This window comes from Herpailurus yagouaroundi, unplaced genomic scaffold (assembly GCF_014898765.1).
Source record: "Herpailurus yagouaroundi ecotype Mexico unplaced genomic scaffold, PumYag 185, whole genome shotgun sequence".
Lineage (NCBI taxonomy): Eukaryota > Metazoa > Chordata > Mammalia > Carnivora > Felidae > Herpailurus > Herpailurus yagouaroundi.
In genome coordinates, this window is record NW_024412416.1 from 6391545 (window position 1) to 6414865 (window position 23321).

Sequence of the window (23321 nt, forward strand, 5' to 3'; positions counted from 1 at the left end):
TAGCTTCGACGCTGAAGGCAGTTTACTGAAAGCCTTTACACTTCAGCTTCCCCTTCTGTAAAAGGGGGCTAAAGACCCATCTCCTTTAGTGGGGAGTTATTATATATGAATAACAAATGATTACTCCCTCCCCTCAGTCTACTTACAGAGTAGTGCTTAGTAGCGTTTAGCGCACTGCCCTTTGCAGAATGCTGCCTTAAATTTCCTCATTCCACCCATCCACGAGTTGGGGGCCTCAGCTATTAGGGGAGAAAATGGCAGCTTGTGCAAGATGTCACAACAACCCGGGGAGAATCAGAGCAGAGCTCAGGCCAGAAGTTCCTTCGCTGAGGAAGAGGAAGCGTCTAGAGCAGCATCTGCAGTTGGTTTTGCAGAAAAACGTTTCAGTCTCCCTTTTTAAAAGGGATGTAAACATCTTCCCAGGCTCCTCTGACATCAGCCTGTCAGTGATGAATCATTGGGAACGTGAACACAGGCACTAGGTAGGTCACAGTCTCCATTTTTAGTCAACTTCCTGGTGGCCCCGCTGAGGCCTTGCAGGAGGGCCCAAGGTTTGATAAAGCGCGTGAAACCTCAGCCCCTCTGTGCCCTCGGGGACCCAGCCAGAGGGAGAGCAGAGCCTTACAGAGAGGAGGGTTCCCTTCTGACATTTCTTAGTTTTTAAATTGTAAAGCAATTGGCGTAGAATTTGTCGTTTTGGGTTTTGGTTTTTGTTTTTAATAACAAAAGTACAGGGGGCCAGCCTCTCCTGGCTGCTTCTGGCTTGTGAATGAGACCTCGGATGTAATGGACTAGAAGCAAAGCGCCCCTGGGAGATGGTATCTCAGTCTGAGCCCATGTTTAAAAAAAAATCTCAATCGTCGATGCTTTCCAAATTTATGTGTGTTGGATTTCAGTTAATGGATCCAGAAACGATTTTACCTATTGAGTGTCTACTAAGCACTTGGCCAGTGCAGCCAAAGGGGTTAAAAGGGGAAGTGATGTGGGGGAAATCTGGGCAGCCCTCCTGGAGAAGGAGGCAGAAACTTTAGCATGAGTGAAATCCCACAGGTGAGAAATTTGGAGACTACAACGGGGAGGAAGACGAGACGGGGAGCAGTGTGGCCTCAGGGGAAACGCCACCTCCCCCTTTTTAACTTGCTAATTCCAGTTTGCTGTGAATTTAGAAGCCAGATATCAGGGATGTTACGTTAGAGCCGTGTGTACAGCAGGAGGGCGTAAACGACTTCAGAGCGAGCATCAGAGAGAGGAAGGCAGGAACGGAGGGCAAGGTTTGGGCCTCTCAGAAGCAGCTCTCTGTGCCAGGTCAGCTTGGCAGTGTGCCCGGCCGGGGAGGTACAAGCGAACACCTGTCCCCACACAGAATCCAGGAACTAGGCACACAGGGACAGAAAGAAGTTCTACGCGCGGCGACAAGGGCCCGCTGTGGTCCCTGCACTGCCATTAGATCCCAGCCCGCCCGCCTTCACCCCAGCTACCACCCTTTGGCCCGGGGCCTTAATTCGGGTGCTAAGGTTGGAGCGAGGAGGGAGTGCCCTCAGCTGACTCTCCTTAGAGCCGAGCCACACGCACACATTCCGGGGCTAGATCCTAACCGGGGGCTCCTCCGGCCAGCATCGGAGGGGAGTCGAGGAAGAGCCAGAACCAGAGCTAGCGGCACAGAAAGTGGACACCAAGAGGCTAACCGACGAGAGATGGAGAAGCTAGACGCCCTTGGGAAAGGCCGGCGACCTCACCGGGCCGTCACCGGGCGCCCTTGCTCCCTGTGCCCTGGCCCCCGCCCCAGGCCTGGTACCCCCGAGAGCCCTGGAGCGGCAGCGCGCCCCCCGGAGGCCCGGTGGGGCTGCCCAGTCTCCCAGCCGCTTCGCAGCACACGGCCTTCCGCGCTGTTCCTCCGGCTCGCACGGTCCGGGGCGGGGGGCGGGGCACAGGGGGTGCGGGCGCACCCCGCCACGGGTTCTTACCTCAGCGCGGGCATCCGTCCGACCAAGCTCGGTTTGCTGCTGGGACTGCGGGGCTGGGGAGGCTCCCACGGACGCGGATCGCGCCTCCCCCCCCCCCGCCCCGAGCCCCCAGACCCTACGGTGGCCCCGAGCCGGGGCGCCGGGACCAGGGGACAGGCGCCGCGCCGGCGGGAGGAGGCGGCTCCTGCGGGGCGCGGTGGGGCGGGGCGGGGGCGTCTGCCGGGCCCCGCCCGGAGGGGACTTGGGAGCGATTATCTTCCAGAACAAAGGAGGCCGGGGAAGGCTCCGAGCCCCCCGGGCCTGGCCCTGAACTTGAACTTGTACTTGACACTTCGTCCGGAAGGTGGCGAGGGAACCCATCTGAGCTAGGACGGAGGCTCATCCGTTCACCTCACGTCCCGGGGAGGGAGCGAGCCCGGGCCCACCCCCCCCCCCCGGGCGCAGGACGGGACCCTAGCATCCCCAGGTGCCCCCGGGCCCCGGTGCGCCCCAAAGTGCCTCGCACCCGAGGGCCCGGGTCCTCGCGTCCCCCTGGGAGAGTCAGGGTGCGGGCGAGGCCTCTGGGTCTCCGGCCGGGAGGAGTGGGCCGGGGCCCTGCCCCCCCCCACCCCCGACTCCCACCCCACTCTGGGCCCGGGCCGCAGCCGTGGCTGCGCGGGGCTGGCCGGATTCTCTGCACGTCGCGTCGGCGGCAGCTATTCAGCCGCTAATTGAACGTTAATGGCAGGTGCGGATGAGGTCACCGGAGCTGGCTTTTCTCACACATTTTTCATGCAAATTCGCGAAACTCTAAACAAATTTAAATAAAAAGCTCTTTGTGCCGCGCGCGCCCCTCCGTCCTCTCCCTCCCGCCCGGGGTCCTGGGTCCTGGCTCCTCCCGGGGCCTTGGGGCCCCGAGCCTGCTGCCCGGCGGAGCGCGGCCCGAGGCGGGAGCCGGGCGCCCCGCGGAGCGCCGCCTGCCGGCCAGAGGTGCACACCCTGCCGCGCCGCCCGTGGCCAAACGCCCCCCGGCTGCCGTGGGGCCGGAGCGAGAGAAGTGTCACTGGCGTCGTGGGGCAGGGCGAGGCCGGTGGCGCAGGAAACCCTCGAGGAGGCAGTGCGGGCAGTGGTTAAGTGCCTGGCACCTGGACAGGCGGGCCTGTGCTGGCACCCTGGCTACACTGGCACCCGCACCCACAAGGTGACCCATGGGCCACCTTGGTCGGCTTATACGACCTCACTCTCTCCGTTGGTTAAATAGGAAGTAAGATAGTGCCCAGTTATGCGTACGTACGTCTGAGGCTTAAGCCATGATTTAGGACACGAACAAGCACTTAGAATAGTGCCTGGCCCAAGAGAGTGGTGATTATTATCTGGGGTCCAAGGGCCTTGTGACCATGAATGCTGTGATTTTGCACATACATAGAATCACTTGTCAGGGGCTTTCAAGAGATTTACGACTCCTTGCATCCCATTCTGGTCACAGAGATGAGATTCAGAGCCCAACTCCACTGCCTCTCACACCATGTGCGGCTCAGCCCTCGGCTGTGTGGCTTTGCATAGTCCTTAGCCTCTGTTTCCTAGTCTGTAAAATGGGACTAAGTCTTGTGGAGTCATGGTGAAGGATGAAATGAGAAACTCAGTTGGAGACTTAGAAGGGTCTTGTGAGCTGCCTCACAATCCAGAGCCTCCAAAGCTCCTCTCCTGAGGGCACTTCACCTGATTGCCACCCTCAAGGCTAGAGAGGCGGGCCCTGGGCCAGCCAGCAGCCTTCATCCTCTTACCCAAAGGACGCTAGCCCGGGTCAGGGAGACAGACTTTCCAAGAACTTGCTAGGAAAGAAACCCACTCTTTCCACCCATGCTAGGCCCCTTCCCACCCACCCCCACCACACGTTTTCTTTGCTAGTGGCTAAGTCGTACTGTCCTCACCCGTGTTCTCCCAGAAAAACAGACCAGAGACATGGACGTTATCCACTGTGGGCTGGGAAGATGAGTCTGGAGACTCAGGGGGCAGAGTTCACAGGACAGAAAGGGGCCTCTCTCTCGGAATTTGCCCTAGTCTTCCCTCAGGACCATCCAGGGACCTACTGACCTTGGAAAAGTCCCAGTGATTCAAGCTGACTGGGTGAGGTCTCTCCTCTCCCCACCTCCGCTTCTGCAACTTCAACTTTCCCCGAGCCTCCCATTAGGCCAGCCTCTGGGAAGCACTGGGGCAAGCCTGGGAGTGTCTTTTCCTGCTAGGCCCCTTCAGGTCAAGGAAGACGCAGAATCTGCAGGAGTGCAGAGGAACCGCACTCAGGGGACTATGATGCTGTCTAATTGACCCTCAGACCCCACCCACCCTCACTTGCACCAGCTGGAGACCCTGGGCCTTCCCCAGAACCCTGCCCCAGCTCTCCAGTGCTCACTTAGGCTTGTCTTGACCAGCTGGGCTCCATCTTTGTCTCCAGGCCACCACCTCCAGGAAGCCCACCTAGACAATCCTACTGTCCCTGGACAGCTCTGGAGGAGAGACTATACTACCAGAGAAGACAAAGGCCCCAAAAGTCCAGGGCTGGACACACTGAGGGAGATAGATGGCATTAGGTGAAACTGGGGGAGGACCTCAGGCAAAGGACCATCTGCAGTGACCTTGCAGAAGAGGGGTTAATGTCTCTGTGTGGGGGTTGGCAAGGGGGCATTGCAGCTTTAGGAAACTCCTTTAAGTGGCCCAGTCAGACAGGATCGCTTTGGGGTTAGGAGTCAAAGAGACTGGTTTGGGGGCAGTCTGGTTTTGGTTTTGGGGCACCTGGGTGGCTCAGTCAGTTGAGCATCTGATTCTTGGTTTTGGCTCAGGTCGTGGGTTCAGGCCCTGTGCCAAGCTCTATGGTGGAAGTGTGGAGCCTTCTTGGGATTCTCTCTCCCCTTCTCTCTGCCCCTCCCCTGCTCGTGAGCATTTGCTCTCTCAAAATAATAAACTTAAAAAGAGAGAGAGACTTGGTTTTGGACCTCAGTTCTGACCCTGTGTGGGGGGGGGGGGGGGCTTGGGACCTATAACTTTTCTGTGCCTCATTGTCCTGATCCCTAAAACGAATGTGCCAGTAATATTGGCAGCCCATGAAGTTATGGGGAGTCACTACAGCCCTCCTCATGTGGCCATTGCTTATTTATCTCTTTAAGAAGGCTCTACAACCAATGTGGGGCTTGAACTCACAACCCTGAGATCAGGAGTCGGACACTCTACCTACTGAGCCACGCAGGTGCCTAAACATGTGGTCATTCATGCTTCTTTCCTCCTCTCTCCGCTGGCCCACAGCTGATTTGCGGTGACTGACCATTGCTATCACCCAGGCCCCAGGGATCCCCGTGGGATTTCCCGCAGCTACTCAATCTGGCTCAGGGGTGCCTCTTTCCTCTGCTCCTCTCGGGCCCTGGCAGGTGGGTAGGAGGTGGGGGCGGCGGCCCCCTGGAGAGCTGCTACAGCGGCTGGATCCAGCTTGCAGGAGGCAAACCCACCCCGGGCCTTGCTGCTACTACACCACCTGTTGCCTCCTCAGAGACACTTGCTGGTCCATTTACTCTTTTGTTGGGGGGGACCGGGGGGGGACAGGGGCAAAGCAGGGGGAGGAAGCAATCCGCATTGGGCACCTACATTCAGCATGGCGGCGTCTCTCTCTGCGAACACGGGAGATTTCACAGCTCTGTCCATTCGTCAGCCCAAGCCCACCAGCCACCCCAGCATGGTGACACCTTTACTGGGCGGCAGTGGTGGCAGTGGATGGGGGCACCTCCTCCCCTACCCTGGGCCCCAGCCCACCCCGAGACTGGACTGGTTCAGGCGTGTGGGGAGGTGACTAGGCCGGGGCTTCCAAGGGCCCCTCCTAAATAGGCAGCTCCTGAAGGTGGAGGGGCAAGGTCTACTCCCAGTGAAACAGGGAGCCCCCCCCCCACCCCCCTCCCTGCTGAGGAGCTGGGACAAACTGATCACCTTCTCTTCCGCACGATGAAATCGGAATAATGATACCCACCTAAGCAAGACCCAGAGATACTAAGCCCGGCACTTAGTAGGCCTTTAATTAACAACAGCAGCCATGATGATGATGATGGGGGATTATTAGGCCTGCAAATGGCCAATGGCAGAGTCTCCGGGATGTTTTTTGCTGCAACATCACCAGCATCCGCTTAGAGCTCTTACCCTAATGTGGGTTAACAGAAGTTAAGCCTATTATATTCAACGGCCTCTTTAAAATTTTCAATACAAGTATTCCAGGTGCATGGAAAGGATATAGAACAGTAGAGAAAAGAACATCCGTCCATCCCCAGAGACAGGCTTCCAACACAGAGTTCCAGAAACTCTTCATATAGAAGCATATGCTTAGGACTGACTTCAATACACACAGGTAAGATCGAGCTCTATTGCCTGTTCTGCAGTTTATTCTCCTCAGGCAACAAACACGCTGGCCAACCTCCTGGATCAGTTTATACAGAGAGCTCTGCCACAGTGATTTTTTTCGACTGTCTAATATTCCACAGTATGAATGGCCCACAGGTTCATTTCCATTGTCTTATACTCTCAAAGAGAAACGCTCTGACGAACATCCTTGTACAGACTTCTTGGGAAATTTTTGCATATATAACCGTAGAGTGAATTCCTAGCAGTGCAATTTGCTTGTGGCTGAGTATATGTATGTCTTTTACATTGTGATAATGCCACATTTCAGAAAATACCGTACAATTTACATTTTCCAGCCAACAGTGTTTGACAGTGTCTTCAAATAGACACATGATGATAGAGAAAGGCCCCAAAATAGCCAGCTGTGTGAGATCCGGGGGCCCGCTGAGAACAGGCCTGTTGTCCCAAGGGCAGTGCCCAGCGGCTTCCTCCTGTCTGGGCTTGTGCATGCCGGTGGCCCAGGGGGACCCTGAGTCAGAGGGGGGTGGGGGCCACAAGGGTGCTGGGAGCAGAGGGCGGACCAGCATGGCTAGAGTCCCGCCTGAATGGTTTCCTGTGGCCATTGTCTCTGCCCTGCCAGGTCTCCTTGGGGGGAGTCTGTTTAGAGGCCTGCGGAGAGGGGGCTGGGCAGGAGGAAGAGGAGGGTGCAGTCCTTGCCAAAGGCACCCAGGAATGTGTCGCAAGAGGGAGAGAAAGAGGAAGGGGGGGGGGAATCTCATCCCTGGGAGAGACGGGACGTCAAGAACCCCTGACTAATGAATAGTGAGTGTGCCCTTGAACCTCACTGGGCTTCGCCATTCTCAGGCACAGAACAAGAGCTGAGACACGTCTGAGCCCAGCTGCACGGGGACGGCGGCGGTTCATCTCAGACACTTTGACAGGCCGGGCCTTTTCCCTGCATAGCTCAGGTCCGCCTCCCAGCTCCCTTGGCAACAGCACAGCGGCACTGGCTCCCAGGTCCAGGCCCTGCCTGCTGTGAGCGGGAGGAGGGAGGAAGAGGAGCACCAAGGGGAGGACAGCTGGGGAGAGGGAGTCGTTAACTCCTAGAAGGCTGGAGCCCCTTGCTTTGGCCACCTCGCAGACTGCTGCCCTCGGTCCTCTGGGGCGGACGTACGGAGAGCAAAGAGCTTCTGTCTGCTGGAGGCCTGGTCAGAGCACCGCAGGCCTGAAACAGGCACGTGGTGTGACAAGGGCAGAAACAGGGGCCCACTGGCCAAAGGCAGAGGCCCCTCCCTGCAGGATGGACGGTCCTTTGCCAAGTCCTAGGTGGGCATGGGTAGGGGTGGAGCTTGCCCCTTTGCCCAGGGCCGCCTCCTCCATCCTGGCCCCTGCCCGCTGCAGCCTCAGGACAGCGGCTCCTGCAGCTTCGACTTCTGCTTGATGTGACGATCTCCAGTGTCCTGGAGTGGCGTGGCTCTGGATTCGGATCCCGTGCCCTTGGCAAGACCCGCAGTTTTCCTCTCTGTCTCCATTTTCGGAGAAGCTGAAAAGAGGCTGTCCCATCACACTTCACAGGACAATCTAAAGATAAGAGAAATAATATGTGAGAAGGAGCGTTGCACTCTGGGGAGGAAGGTGTCCTATAAATCTCATTCAGGTATTATTAGGGCTGAAAGTAGGTACTTCTGCTCCCTGGGGCTGGGGGGAGGTGCTCACTGAAGGTTGTGTCAGAACCTCCCCAGCACAGTAGGACTGAAACTCAAAGGCAAGGGGTCAGGAAAGACAATGGTTTATGGTTTATGTCTGTGGCCTCTGGAACCTCTGGGTTCAGCTGGCGCTGGGAGGTAAAAGACAGCGACCATATAACTTCAAGGTGTTTTACCCGTATTCTACCCCCCACTGCAACTTAATGAGAAAGGTGTGGTTATTCCCATTTTGGACATAAAGAGACAGTCTCAGAGACGTAAAGGGCTGGCCCAAGGTCATGCTGGCCATATAAGGGCCTGAGCCCATGCTGACCTGACGCTATGGCCCACACTTGTGCCCACACGGTGACACAGCCACCTGGCTGGGGGAGCTGGGGAGAGGGGCCAGCCATTGGGAGATAGTGTCTTCCCCGTGGACTGTTTCTGGGGGCTTTGGCTTCTAAGTCTAAAGGCCCTGGCCCAGGGAAGTAGGACGGGCCGGGTCCCCAGAACACTGCAAAGCCGCCCAAGGGGCCAGCAGCTGGCAGTCAGAGGCACCTGGGCAGACACCAGTCAGAGAAAAGGGGAAGAGAAGAGGAGGCTTCCGGTAAGAGGCCGGGAGCAAACTCAGCTGACAAGTGTGCTCTGCAGCGCATGCCTTGCTCCAGGGCGGGTCACCTCCCAGCTTCGTGACACTTGCCAGCAGTGAGCTGGGTATTCATTTTTGTAGCCTCGGGGTGAAGGTGCCTCCCTGCATCCCAGGGCAACTTGAAGGGAACCAAGTCGGTTGGGTTTCCTGTGAGCCAGGGGGCTGGGTGGGGCGGGGACTGCTGGCAGGCAACAGAGGAGAAAAAGCAGAGAGAACTTCCAGATTATAAAACGTCACAGCTAAAAGGGACCTTAGATGCCATTCTATCCAGTGCTGCTTTTCCAGCTCCAGAAAGGGAGCTGGTTCACCTAAGACTCTGCAGCAGGAAGACGGACTGCAGGCCAAGTCTCCGACTTGCAGCTAAGTGGGGCTGTATGTCCCCACGCCCTTGTCACTCCACCAGGCCGCCTTGGGCCCTTAAAGGCAGGGATTTTACGCAATGAGGCAAAAAAGAAGGACCAGGGAAGAGGAGCTCCTGTTGGCAAAGGGGTGGCTTCGGGAAGCCTTGAGGCCAGAAGCCTTCCTGAAAATGAGAGAACGCTCTCCACACCACCGCCACCACCACCCTCCCAGTACTCCACAGCCAGTCACCGCCAGGATCCTCTCCTGCTGATGACAAAACAGGCAGGAGGAAATGGATCTGACTGCAGACAGGCCCCTAATCCTGACCCATGATGTTTCTGAGAAGAAGGGACAGGAAGGAGGCCAGCTCTAAGGGATGTAGGCAGGGTAGGGGCTACCAGAAGCTTGTCCCCACAGAGCCTGGTGGCAGAGCTACAGCCAGGGCAGGGCCTCGAACTGGAAAGGACCTCAGCTCCCTGCCCTTTGTCGCCGGCTCCTCTGCCAGGCGGGGCCACGGCACCCCATGCCAGGCAGACCTGACCTGCTCAGAACGCAAAGGAGATAGAGGGAGCCCGCACCCTACAACCTTGTCAGCAACTGCCCTCGAGGGAAGTCTGTGCGCTTGCTGATGAACAGACGCGTGATGGAGCAGAAAGACACAAAGACAAATGAACTTATCCTGGCCCAGCTGTGCCCTCCTCCCTGGGCTGATGATTTGGGCCAGCTGCCGTTCCGACTGGCCGGTGCCCACGGTTAAATAGTCCGCATATCGCCGCTGTCCTCCTCCCTCAAATCCCAGCCATATTACCTGACCCTGAGGAGCTCGACGCCGTCACACCCGCCCTGTACCTAGGGGAAAGGGAGAAGGAAAATGAACCCTATCGAGGGTTTCCTGGGTACTTAGCACTCCTCGTTACAACTCTACAGATGGGGATTATTATTCCCATTTTACAGATGAGAGCTTAGAGACTCGGAGACACTTAGGGGACTGCTGCACAGTAATGCCAGAAGCAGAGCCTCTGCCCCCAGCACCTCTCCCTCTGTCCCTCCTCTCCAGCTAAGTCCCAGGGTGGGGCCACCGGTCCTGAGGTGCCAGAAGCCGCCCAAACCACGGGGGTTTGTGCTCGGCATCTCTGCCTCAATTTCCTATCTCCCCAAGGCTCTCTCGGGGCTACTCAGTCTAAGCTGGTGAGCAAGGGAGGCATACTGCCCAGCATATTTGATTAGTTCTAGAACAAATGCGTGTCTTTGGACCCCGACAGGTTGCCGGTGGGGGGCGGGGAGGAATTCCTACCACTTATGGATGTCTTTTTCTAACTGGGAAACAGGAGCCAGAGGACTTAGGAGGCTGGGGGTAAGGGTGGGGACAGCCACCAAACAACAAAACCTTCGCCACGCAGAAACGGCTGGAGAGCCTCAGTCTTGGGAACTTTCCTCCTGAGGAACAAAGAACAAGGTGACGCCGGCCTGGGCCCTGCCACTCCACTGGGCACCGCTCATGCTGGGTCCAGCCTCAGGAGGGGGAACCGCGCTTGGAATGTGATTCCCTGGCTTTGCGTGACGCTCGGTTAGCAGAGTGCGACTCCCAAGATCCCCTGTCACCTCCTAAAGCCTCTGCCAGCCCGCCCCCCCCCCCCCAGCACCACGCTGATCACCAGATTAAGGAGCTCAGGGCTACAGCTGAGGCAGCTAAAACCGGGAGGGCGGTGTGGGGAGGGGCAGGGAGGGCGGCGGGCAGCGTCCCAAGGCCCTGCCTCCCCTGTCTCCCTCCCCCACTCCTACTGTGAGTCCTTTTCTGTGTTCCTGCCATGAGCTCTAATCTCTGTGCTCTTCCTCACCGAGCTTCCGACATCCTCCCCCTACAGATACCCAGCTGGCGCTGGGACAGCCCCGGAGCCCAGGAGAGGGTAGGACGGGAGAAGTGGCAGGGAGCGGCAACCAGGGTGTTAGGAGTGAGCGTGCCGGGCTGTGCAGACCGGCTGCAGCCACATGGGAGGGAAGGAGGGTGGGCGCTGGGAGGCAGGCCCAGAGCCTCCCTGCCTGGACTGAGAGCCACCTAAGGGTAATCCCAGAGGCTCCCTGTGGGTCCCTGTGGGAGGCTGCCGGACTCCAGGGCAAGGCGCCTCCCATATACCCGAGGGGAGAGCAGGAGGAAGCGCCAGAGGCAGGGGAGGCTGGCAAGGGCCAAGGGAAGGAATGTGGACACTCAAAGCTCTTCCCCAAGACCCCCCAGCATTTCCTGAACCAAAGTCATCGCAAGTCATTTAAATCACAAACACAGGAAAAAGAGTGCCCTTCTGTAGGCAGGGTGTCACCAGATCTGTAACAAATGAGATGGGATGGGTCCATCCAGGATAAAGACCCTACAGGAAGGAACTGGAGGTTTTGGCACAGGGCTTTTTGGACTGTGAGCACCCCAGGCTCGGGGTGCTTCTGACCCAGGAGCGGTGGCGGGAGGGCAGGGCCAGTGGGGCTGAGGGGTTGAAGGCCGCGGAGGGCCTGGGAGCCAGACCGCCTGGTCACTGGATCCTGAGACCCCTGCACTTGCACACGAGGGGCCATGCCCCACGTCCCCCTCCACCTCTCAACGTTACTATGAGGAAACTCTGATGGCCCAGTTCCGCAGGCTTCCAGCCCCTTCTCAACCCTGTCCCCCATGCCAGGGCCTGCAGGGGGCGGCCCGGACATACCCGGGGCACGGCCAGCAGCTGCTCTCCCTTCAGCTTCTCCTTTGCTTCCACCGCCAAGCTCCCTTCTGCTGGGTGGGGGCAGGAGAAGGGCTTGGGTTGCTAACGGGGGGTCTGTGAGAGCCCAGGAAGAGACACTCTGCCAGCTCCTGATTCCCCACCCGCTCCCAAAGCCAAGGTCCACGCTCCAGTGTCAACAGGAGTGAAATCTTTCCCACGATGCCCTCCTTCACCTCTGGCCAGAATTCACGGGTCCCATCCCTGTCCTTGGGCTAAATCGGCGAGTGCTAAATCAACACAGCTTTGCCATGCTCACCGTCACAGACATTCTGAGCTATAAGGAACCAAGAGATTTCGGAAGTACAACTCACTCATTTTGCCGGTGAGAACACTAAGATTCAGGGTGTCGGGGAGAATTGGTCTGCCAGAGGTCACAAAGCAAGCCAGTGGCAAGGACAGGCCTCGCGCCTGTCTTCCAGACCCCTTTCCTGTTCAGGGCCTGAAAGAGGGCTTCTCCATCATATCCCAAATAATATCCTGGCCCAACTGTGGGCGGCGGGGGTCTGGGGCCAAGGGAGGCCGTAATGCGATAAGCAGACTGGCCATCTGGCTCGGGGACGGAGGAGAGCCCAGACTGGCCGCTTCTGCTGCCCGTCCCGGGGGGCCCTGTGTCACGAGAGACAGACTGCCAGATGGACAGGCACTAGCTTGGGTCTGGGTGGAAGCCAGTGAGTTCCCTGTAGTCAGAGCTAACCAACTTTCAGACGTGCTAGGGTAAGAACAGGGTGGGGGGGGTACAGGGAGCAGAGCCAGGCCCCCCAAAGGGCAGAGAGACAGAAAAGCAGGATGAGGACGCCGAAATTCCCACCCAGGCTTAGAGCCTGGCTCCCCAGGTAGGCCCGGCCCAGCTCAGCTCCACCGCCACAAACAGGTCCCCCTCCCCGGGAAAGGCAAACACATCCCCCCTGGCACCTTCTCAGACATGCATGCAAAACTAATTAACATGGGGAGACATGCGAGCAGCCGGCCAGCTCCACACCCTCGAGTCCACGCAAACAAGGCGAGCCCTTGTCCAGGGGACGTGCACAAAGCTTTGTTGCTAATTTAGGCATCTGTCTCTGTCTGGCCTGGTCCTCCTGCCTGTGCTGGGGTTTTTCCCAGCCCCTCGGACAATGCTGGGAACAGGCCCGCCGATCCCTTATTCAAATCACACCCAGGACAATGAGCTCATTGTGCAGGACACAGAAAAGGGGATGCTGGGGTTGGGGGGGGGGGGGTGGTGTGTAACGGGGCATCAGGAGTGGAGAAGGGTAGGGGGTGGTGAGGAAAATGGGAACCCAGGAAAGTGTTTACTAACACAGCCCCTGCAGCTGCTTGGGCCCCTCTCCCCTCCCCCGCCCGGCTGGCAGCTGAGGAGAAGTCCTAGGACTCAGAGGTGGGGGCCCCAAGAATGGATGAGGGGCCTTGTATCCACCGGGCCAGCAGTCAGCAAAGTCTGGCTCAAACCTCCACCTTTGACAGTCTATAGCCGCCCCTGCATGTTCACGGCCAGACACGTTGTTTTTATAGATTGGTTCCGAGGTGGGGGGGTTCTTTTTATTTCTTTCTGCAGACGAGCAGTGTTAACGTACAGATCCAAGCTGCAGAGGAGGAGACGGGGCTGGGGGGAGAGGTGCTGGCAGGCCGTGCAGGGTGGGACCTGCTGTCTCGGCCATTGTCTTCAGGCAACGTTTCATTTTCTCCTCCTTCCCAGCTAATAAATTAGAGAGGAGATGGTGAGCTGCGAAGGGACAGGCTCCCCACGGACGGTGGACGGCAGGCGGGCGGGCGGGAAGGCGAGTCTGTGAGCTCACGGCAGATGGGGCTCACCCAGCCTCGAGGCTGCTCACACCGCACCTGGTCAGACACTCCCATGCATCCCCACACAATGAGCCCCATTAAGAAAACCACGCGCACACACACGCGTGCGTGACACGGACGTGTGCGTGTGTGTACACATGTATACGCACATCTATAGAAATCTCCCGAGGTCCCCGAGGGGGGAGATCTGGGGCTTTGAAATGCCCTCCCTGCTACCAACAACCCCCAGCTCCTTGTCGCAGTGAGCAGCCCAGACAGGCCGATGTAAACAGACACACACAGCCTGACACTGACACGCAGACACAAAAAGAAACACACCCACCCAGAGGCAGCCCCAGACACACACACTGACAATAGTGTAATGAATGCAGGACGGGACGGCATTCAGTCAAAAGCCCACATCGCTGCTCGCCCAGCACCGGGGGTGGCTGCAAGGTTATGGACAGGCTGCGAGCCAGCTCTTGACGACCTGCTCCTTTGCTCCGTCTCCCAGGAGTGCGGACTACACGGGAGGCGAAGTAAGAATACGATTCCAGGCATCCAGATGGAAGCAAATGCCCCACGAGCCAGAAAAGTTCGGAACCGGTCTCAGCCCTTAGTCAGGCTCGTCTGAACTGCCCTGAGGATTTTTTTCTTTAATACTGAAAGAGAGGTGTTCAAAGTCATATTAACTCTCCTGCATTTTAAGATGGTGTGGCTTAAAGTCAGGGCAAAGTGGAACCTTGTGGGCATTGTTTTCACAAGCAGCAGAACCCACAGGTTGGGGTGATCTCCTCTTTTCAGTTAAAATAATTTTGAGCAGGGTATATAGGATGCAGAGGAACACGAAGGGTTTACATCTCAGAGACCCAGTAAAAAGTGCTTCTAAGGATACAGGGGAAGGGGTGACCCCTTCTGCACTGGCCCAGCAGAGCAGAAATGCATTAGGCTCAACCATATGAAAGTACCGATATTTGACTGTTTTAGATCGATAAAAAAGAAATGTCATATAGGTCAACTTAAGTAGGCAGCTGGTCCAAGAACCATCAGGGGATTTTCCTTTTTATTTCCTCCCCAAACTGGGTTCTTTTATTCCTGAATCAGAAAAAAAAAAAAACAAAAACAAAACAACCATAACCCAAGACCCAAATCGACCTTGGATCACCCATCTACAGCCACATAACCGCATCGTGCACAGAGTCTGGAGCAGCCGCTGGAATGAACTGTGGATACGCACATGCACGTGTACGCATGCACACACACGCACACACAACCCACGGCCTGTGTCAGGCCAGGACCCACCTTCGGAATCTTCCACCAGGGCTCCCGCTTCTTTGTTCCCTGTCTTCTGATTCCGGAATGTGTCCTGGAGGGGACAGAAGGAACATGAGAGAACACGATGGAAAACGGGACAACCATGCTCTTGGCTTCTCCTCTGGAGGAGTGTCAGGGGCTAGCATGGGAGACTATGCACGCACTTTGTCCTGGAGGAAATGTCAGCTTCAGAGCTTCATCTCTGAAGCACTGCTGTCAACTGGCTACCAAATGTAAACCCAAGGCCAGCCTCTGTGCACATGACATTCATTCAGACTACCTCTAAAGAGGCACAAGGGAAGCCAGAGGGGTGCTGAGGCCACCCCGGCGTAGGGAAGACCCACTCCTTGCCAGCATCTGGATATCCATGTGTCCAGTCCTGGGAAATCACTCTCCAGAACGTCTCTGGGTTGCCATGGGAGGAAAGTGGAAGGTTTTGGAAGCAGAGTCAAGAACTGTTCTGTATCCCACTATCTGTTTCTTGCCCACCGAGGAAAGCCTGCTTCACATACGCTCATCCTACGCCATCAGTAGCAGGTGGGTGGTCCATACAGGAGCCGAGGGGAAGATATATCCACTGAGAGTCTTCTAGTGGCCAAGGACCTGGGGCTCCATTCAAAGACCTGGAGCCACCTTCCATGCAGATGGAGATGGCATGGTCCCTCCTACATCTCTGACAAGTACTTTAACCAAAAATACCATGTAAGTTCTAGATTTATCTCTCTAAACACACACACGTACATGCATGCATACATGCACGCACGCGCGCGCACACACACACGCACCCACACTGACTTAACAAGAAAACCACCAAAGCAATAGTAATAATAAAATAAAACCTGTTTGGCCTTCCTGCTCCTGGGGCAAGTGACAGAATGACAGCCTGCGGTCTGGGCGTTAGGGCCAGTGGAGTCATTTGCAAGGCGGGCCCCAGCCTAGGGGCTACGTGGATGGCTCTTCCAAACTTCAGCTGTGTTGACAGGAGGCATCTGGGTGCCCACTGCTGCTATAGGGCAGGCTTACCTGCCAGCCCCTGTGCTCAGGATCCAGTCTGAGCAGAACCAGGAGAGAATTCTGGCTTGGATGCCCCAAACGGTACCTGATTTCTTCCAAGGAGGAGAAACCTTCCGTACGTGAATTCTTCCAGATGTGATTTATTATTTGATTGCATTGAAGGTGTTCCTTACCAACCTCACACACAAATCTCAATAGGTTCCTGCTATGCTGATTTCCAAGATCAAAGTTGTTCCTCAAACGAAGAAAAGGCAATTGGGATATCACAGTTCTATAAAGAACCAATGGGGGGCGCCTGGGGGGCGCAGTCGGTTAAGCGTCCGACTTCAGCCAGGTCACGATCTCGCGCTCCGTGAGTTCGAGCCCCGCGTCGGGCTCTGGGCTGATGGCTCGGAGCCTGGAGCCTGTTTCCGATTCTGTGTCTCCCTCTCTCTCTGCCCCTCCCCCGTTCATGCTCTGTCTCTCTCTGTCCCAAAAATAAATAAACGTTAAAAAAAAAAAAAAAAGAACCAATGGAATCTGGAAAAGCAAAGTTCTGGCCCAGGCTAAATGGCAACTTCAGGTCACCACAGGCAAAGCATGAAATGACCTCTGACCCTGCTTTCCGAGGCTCCTGGGACTGGAAAGCCAGAAAGCTACAAACTGGTGAGAACTGTCATCCCCCCAGCACCCCTTCCCCCAGCCTGGCCTTCCCAACCTGGATGGCCAGATGAAATTCTGTATTACACAAGTTTAAAGTGCTGAGCATGGGACTGTGGTTTGCTTCTCTGTATCCGCAAGGCACTGTCCAGAGCCCGACACATAGCGCTTGGTCAGTAAATGTTGAGTGGATAAATGAACGCAATAGCAAAAATACAGCCCGGCATGGGAAGACTTCCGATTCCTGAGCTCCGAGGTTCCGTGGCATAGTCCAGAGGTGCTAAAGTCCTGGCCAAGAGCCATCAGAGGTGAGAGCCCAGGGGAGGTACCTGCTCGGCTCAGGCCAGCCCGGTAGCCTCCCACATGGATCTTGCACATGGTGGTGACAAGACCAGCTCCCTTAGCCTGCCCTCCACCCCTCTTATTCTCAGCCTCTACCATCTGACCTGCTCATCTGTACCCAGATTTTTGGCCCGGTCCTGCAGGAGTCTACCCTGCTGCTCCATCCCCAAACTTTTGTTGGGGAGTCTCTCCCCCGCTCAGCCTAGGAGACCTGTTTGGGTACAGTGAGGCTTCTCTGATGACTCCACTCCAAACTAATTCCTCCTCTCTTAACTCCCACAGTCTGAGTCAAGCCATCGACTCTTGAATGTGTGCTTTACTAGGCTCGTTTCTGCTTGGAGGGGCCAGGGAGCAGGTCTGGGGTTCTCCTGGGGTTCTCTCTGTACTGGAGCTTGGAGCTTATGCATGGTCAGTAAACACCATGACTTATTCCAGTGACTGACAGAGAGCTGAGCCCCACGCCTCGTTGGCTGCTTTCCCTGAGCCTCCACACATTACCGATGTGCGGCCCACCAGGGAGATGGTCCCCTATGGCACAGCCTTGCTGGCTCATGCGTGCTCAGCCCGCCTCCGCCCCCCAACACATATACACCCCCATTCTCTAACAGCAGCGGATGGAGGGTGCAAACTGACATTCCTGAGTGCCACAAGCTCAGTATTACTATCCCAATTTTACAGATGAGAAAACGGGCTCAGAGAGAGGTGAAATAATGTGCCCGAAAGGGTCTGAACTAGAGCAGACAGACCCCTGATGCCCATCGGGCCGCACGCACTGCTTCAAACCACCATGATCTTGAAACCTGCGATCCAATGACAAAAAAGAGAAAAACGAACCTGAAACAACTAAAAATGGGGTAAAGGAAGCTGCAGGCTCAATGTGGAAGGGGTGGCTGTAAACTTGAGCCTTTCCTCTCTATTAACACTCTCCCCAGCACTCCCCAAGGAAATGACATGCCCTCAGGGGCATCTGCCACCTCTCCTATCCCGGGCCACTGAACTCCGGGGACAGGAAGACGGTCTAGCATTCTCTGCTTAAGCACCAGACAAGACTGGACAGAGAAGTGGATCCCTCACCCCCCTCCAGAAGACTCAGTGCTATCTCAGGGGGATGTAACATTCTAGAAAACAGAGGCTCAGCCTCGCCCTGGGCAGGTATGATCCCTTGGCACCATGGGCAGACTGGTGGACTTTGGCTAACCCCTGATTTTACAGAGTGAGGCACAGCCAGGCTACAGTTCACACTGACAACCAGGAGGAAGCCAGGGTTGGGTGGGACACTTCTCACCCCTCCTAGAGTCTCACCAAGGCTCCCGAGGGCCCAGCACTGAGCCCTCCTACTCACACTCTCCAGGTACACTGCCAGCCCAAAGCAGGAGGCACTTCGGAGCCACCTTCTAGTAACCCAGATGGGCTCGTGCTGTTCCCCAAAGCCCAGGCAGACTCCTTGGGAGATGAGGGCCCACGGGGGGACCCAGACTACCGCCTACTCAAGGGCTGTAGCTTCTGAGACATTCCCCATGCAATCACCCCATGACATCTGGCTTAGAAAAACAAGGGTAGACCCAAGATTACATTTACCATTCTTTCTGCTCCCCAAAGAGACAGGCCTTAAAAGAAGATAAAGCATGCGCAGCGTTAGCACAGGACTCGGCACAGCATAAGTGCTCAATAAATGGTTCCTGTCACCATTATCAAGCGTCAGTATGATTTCCTGACGGCCCATTCCTCACCTCCCAGGCTCGTGTGAGGAGCTGTCTTTTCATAAACTCAAGGCTTACTGAGGCTGGGAGACCATTAACGGAGTCCAGGGTTTCCGGGGCAGGAAACCGGAGTTTCTGACAGGAGAAGGGGGCTGGAAGCAAGGCTGGACCCATGGCCAGGAGTCCTCTGAGGTGAGAAGGCCCCTTCGCCCTCTGGCAGCAGGATGAGCCCAGCACCTCCCCAGAAAATCTCTCTGAAGACTCAAGGCTTGGCAGGGAGCCAGGGCAGGAGGCCTCTCGAAGACGACGACGCTGGCTCTGAGCCAAGGCGCATCCCAGAAGCTTCAGCTCGCACAGAGCAGCACAGGCCGAGGGGAGGAGGGGCAGCCGGGAGAGGGGCAATGAGGAACCCTCGGGCCAAAAGAAACCTGCCTAAAGGGGGTTTAGTGTGAACTTGAGATGCACAGCCACCTTCCCATGCCCTGTGGTTTCCACACACCTGAGACACTACGAAATCACTATAAGCACAGCGACGCGGGGTGGGGAGGTGCTCTGCCCCCAGGACAATGCTCCTGTCACCTACATCTATGTCCACACAAACTCCACCCAAAGACTCCTGGGGGTTACCCACTGGTTTTCTTCCCCATCTCCTAAACTCCAAAAACAAAATGTTGCCTGTAGATTCAAGGCCTTCTGTCGCCAAGGACTGTGGGGTAACCCCCATTTAAGGGGCTGTACTAGGCACTTCTAAAAGCCCCATAAGACCTGAGCCTCCCAGTGGCCTCCAGCCTGGCGTTTCCATGGCCTTCTTCTATACAGAGAGCTCTCTTTGGCCAGGGACCTTCCAGGGACAGACGAAGATTCGTTACTGAACTTCAGGCCTGGAAGAGATCTTAGCCCTCTAGTCTAGACCAATAAACTATGAGCTGCATGTATCATTTTAAACTTCCTAGAAACCACATTAAAAAGGAAGAAGCAGCAGATCAAACTTATTTTAATAATGTTTTGTTTAACCCAGTATCATCGTTTCAGCTTGCTGCGCTGACCACATATCACGAGATCAACAGCGGTTAACTGGGCGGCCCAACTCTTGGCTCCAGCAACCTCCCCAACTTTGGGAAGATGAGGTGGCCCAAGTATCTCTAAGGAGAGGGGAGCAGGGTCGGAAGGGGAGCCCCAAACTCCATCCCTACTGCTGGGCCCACCGGCCTTTCCTCCCAGCCTCCCAATTAATACCCGCCTACGAGACAGCTGAGTTTACGATAAATCAAATTCAGGGGGACGAGCGCAACACGAACCTGTTTGGAACAGGAAACCTGGAGGGGAGAAGAGATGGGTGCACTTGACATCACAAGCTCGGGAACAAAGACCAACAGAAAGGAACAGGAGGGAGGTTCGGCCTGACCTCTGCATTGGAGGCAGGTCTGGAGGAGGGCGTGCCGCCCCCAGTCCCGGCCACCCGGCTCCTCCAGGCTGCAAATACCCACGCTCCGGCACTGGGTCTGGTGAATTTTCTGCCGCGTCTCCCTGGAGGAACTACCCACAAAAGCTCCTCTCTGCTTTAGAAGGCAAGAACAAGTCGTGCATTTACCCGGTGCTTCTTACTCGGAGTCGCCATGCCAACACACAGTCATAATTACCGAGGAACGCGCCAATAGTGGCAGCATTGACAAAGACACTATATCAGGGCCTGTGAGCTAAGCAAGGTCAGGCTCCTCGCGCCCCCCCCCCCCCCCCAGCTTCCTGCCCACTTCCTTTATTCCACTCTGATCCATCTCTTTCCCTTCATTCTTTCTCTCCCACCCAGATGGTCTCTTATTATATTTTCTCTGCAAAGAAAGGCACTACAGCTCAGTGTATAAAACACTTTTATAGCAATTAGGAGACAGGTTCTCCTTTGAGTCCCGATTTTAACTTGTGGGAAAAGTCACTTTAACACCCAGGCCTAGTTATCTGGCCGTGAATGGGGAGAGTATTTCGGACAGTGCCTATTCAGCAAGTGGGTGCCTGCATTTAATTCACCTACTAAATTCAGAGGCTGCTACGTATCTAGTGGACTCCGAGATCTCCTTTATGAGCAGCACCGGAGGTACCAGAAACTCAGAGAAACAAAAGAAGGTTCAGATCAGAGAGGGAGTTGGCTCTAATACCCTGAGAACAGCAGGGTCTGTATCTCCCCCCACAGGAAGGGTGCAAATCTCAGAAAAGGGGCCAGGAGCAGCTGAAGGGTGGGCTCTATCAGATTATAAAAAGATGGGTGAGATGGATGAGAACTATCAGCCTAAGTGACAAGCATCCTGAGGCCCCCAGTGAGACAAGGACATGCACCCATTTCAAATGAGAGGTCAAGAAAAGAAGGCAGACAGCCACCACCAGAGCCTGACACAAGAGCGCCCCAATTTCAGAACACCCAGTGCACCAACATCTGAACTTACAAAGGAGATAAATTGGACGCCGATGATTAGCATCACAAAATGATTATTCCCTTTGTAAAAGGCTTCACTGCAGGACTGCTTTAAATAGTGCATTTAAACCATGATCTGATTTGCTAAATTCGATTTATACACATCTACTGCCTAAGCTGGCGTGCGGCTGTATTTACATGTCTTCCCTTGGCACGGAGGAGGGGAGAGGCCAGCCATTATTTGGGGCCTTTAATCCTTGTAGACAGTAACTAATCTGGGGAGCTGAACCCTGTTTTTCTTCCACAGCTGGGGCTTTCGCTGTAAACTGGGCCTCAGCTCTCCACCCTGCTTTGCCTGGCCAGAGCCAGCCCAAAGATGATGGTCAGGATTTGGCCAGGATGTGTTGGAGTGTTTCTGCCAATAGGGGCTCCTCACCAAGAAGGAGACCCCCCTCTCCGCACCCAAGGATGACAACTTTCTGGTACAAATTTTCAGAGAATCTGGTCCATGGCAGGCTCACTAAATGCATTCAGCACCTACAGTTATCATGCCAGGGTTCAAAGGCTGGCTACCTTTTGGGAGCCATGGAAACTTAGTAATCTGTAGAAGTTCTGGGACCTGGTGAACTACATTCTGCTATTTGTACTTAAGCCACAGGAACCAAAGCTGGGCTGGCACAGAAAGGCTGGCTCTCCACCCCAAGACAAAAGAATGGGTCCACCAGGTCTCACGGTGACTGTGCCGGTGTAATGGGGAAACCTTCGTCAGTTACTCTAAAGGGACTTAGGCTCTCATTGACAGCATAGTCCTTCAGGAGAGACATGACTCCTTCCCACAACACCAACAACGTGACAGGACAGTTAGGGGCCAGACCACTGCCAAAAGGTCACACCACTTGCTAAAAGAGAAATCTAAGGAATTCATGGGCTCAGGGATGCAACATTCAAAAAACCAAGTCCCTTCAAAAAACAACTTAGAACCTCTCCCTCCACCACCCCCGCCACCATTTCCAAGAGCCAGAAGCTTAGTTTTTTAGAACCACGTATTCATTTAGCAAATATTTACAGACATCCACAATGATGAGCCCAGCCCAGCAGTGGGAACTGAGGGAAAAGAAAGGAACAGGCAGCATTCAGGTCCGAAGAATTTATGGAAGATGGAGGGGTCACCAAACGTAACTGAACTATTTCACTGTTGAGAAACCCACTAAAACCTGCTCACGAAAGAATGGGAAACTGGGAATTGATTGGACTGGACCCCAGTTCTTGCTCTGCCAGCTAACTTTATGACCTTGGGGAAAATCACTTAACCTCTCTGGGTCTGGTTCCTCATCTGTGACATAAGCAGTTGACCTCCATAATAACCAAGCTTTAAATTTTCTATAAATCTTACAGAGGAAGAAATGTTCATATCCCTAAAAATCCTGATCAGCTTCTTCTTCTTCTTCTTTTTTTTTTTTTTTTTAACAAGGTTATAAATCGTCCCATTTTCTTCTTTGTCTTGGCTGCCAGGAGGCTCAGACCAATACTGAATACAACATTTATTTTAGGCCAGGACTTCAGGCCAGGAGATTAGGGGTGGGGGAAGCAGGGTATGACAGGAGAGCTCTCATATGCGAGGTAGGGCTGTGCGGAGATGGGGCTTGGATTCAGGACAGACTCGGTGCTGGACAGATGAGATCACGATGGTGATGAATCCGTGTGTCTGTGCGTACGTATGCATGTGCAGAGCCTGTGGTTAAGAACTCAGACGTTCGGGCAGACAGCCCTGAATCCACATCTGGACTTTGCCACAACCTGGCTACAGCCAAAGTCACAAGGAGGGAATCGCCACCACTCTCCCTGTCAAGCTGAGGCCCGAATGCATGTGAAGTGCTTAGTACCCCGCCAGGTACGAAGCGAGGACTCAACACAAACACAAACGAACAGAAGTGGAGTTTCTTAGTCACTGTACAAATGCCTTAGGGCAGCGGTGGATCAACAGGGGCAGTTAGGGGTGGGGGGTGGAGGGGAGGGAACCGCGCTTAAATCATTCAATCGGTGGGAAGGGGGCCTCTGCGGGGCCACTGCTCAGACTTTGGGCCGAGGCCCGGGTGGAGGGCCGAGCTCGGAGGTGCTGCTCCTGTGCGCCGGCAGCACCGCCGGGTGCATGCGAACGGAGCCTCCGGGGCCGTCCTCGGGCCAAGCGCACCAGACGCGTGGGTTCCTCCGCTCCCGGCCCCTGATGTCCGCGAGCCCCGGACCGCAGCCGGTCCCGGGCAGGGCGGCCTGGTCCTGCTCGCCGCTCGGGCCTCGCGGTGTCGGGGGAGAAAAATAGCGGGCGTCGGCCATGCGCCTGACACGCCTCGAAAATAATGAAGAAGCGCGAGGCACGCGCGGTTCCGGACTC

General features: G+C 55.6%; 1 protein-coding gene across 3 annotated transcripts in view; it reads right to left on the bottom strand.

Moving 5' to 3' along the window:
• Nucleotides 1-5977: 5977 nt before the first annotated feature.
• LOC121042403 (uncharacterized) overlaps nucleotides 5978-23321 on the bottom strand; it is a 35676-nt gene continuing 18332 nt past the window's right edge. For all 3 annotated transcript variants that reach the window (XM_040493679.1, XM_040493680.1, XM_040493678.1), the window contains exons 3-4: nucleotides 14822-14885; nucleotides 5978-7898 (exon numbers count right to left, since the gene is read on the bottom strand). In XM_040493679.1, coding sequence (XP_040349613.1) covers nucleotides 7880-7898; nucleotides 14822-14885 — 83 coding nt within the window. In that variant the 3' untranslated portion in view covers nucleotides 5978-7879. The remainder of the gene's footprint in view (nucleotides 7899-14821; nucleotides 14886-23321) is intronic.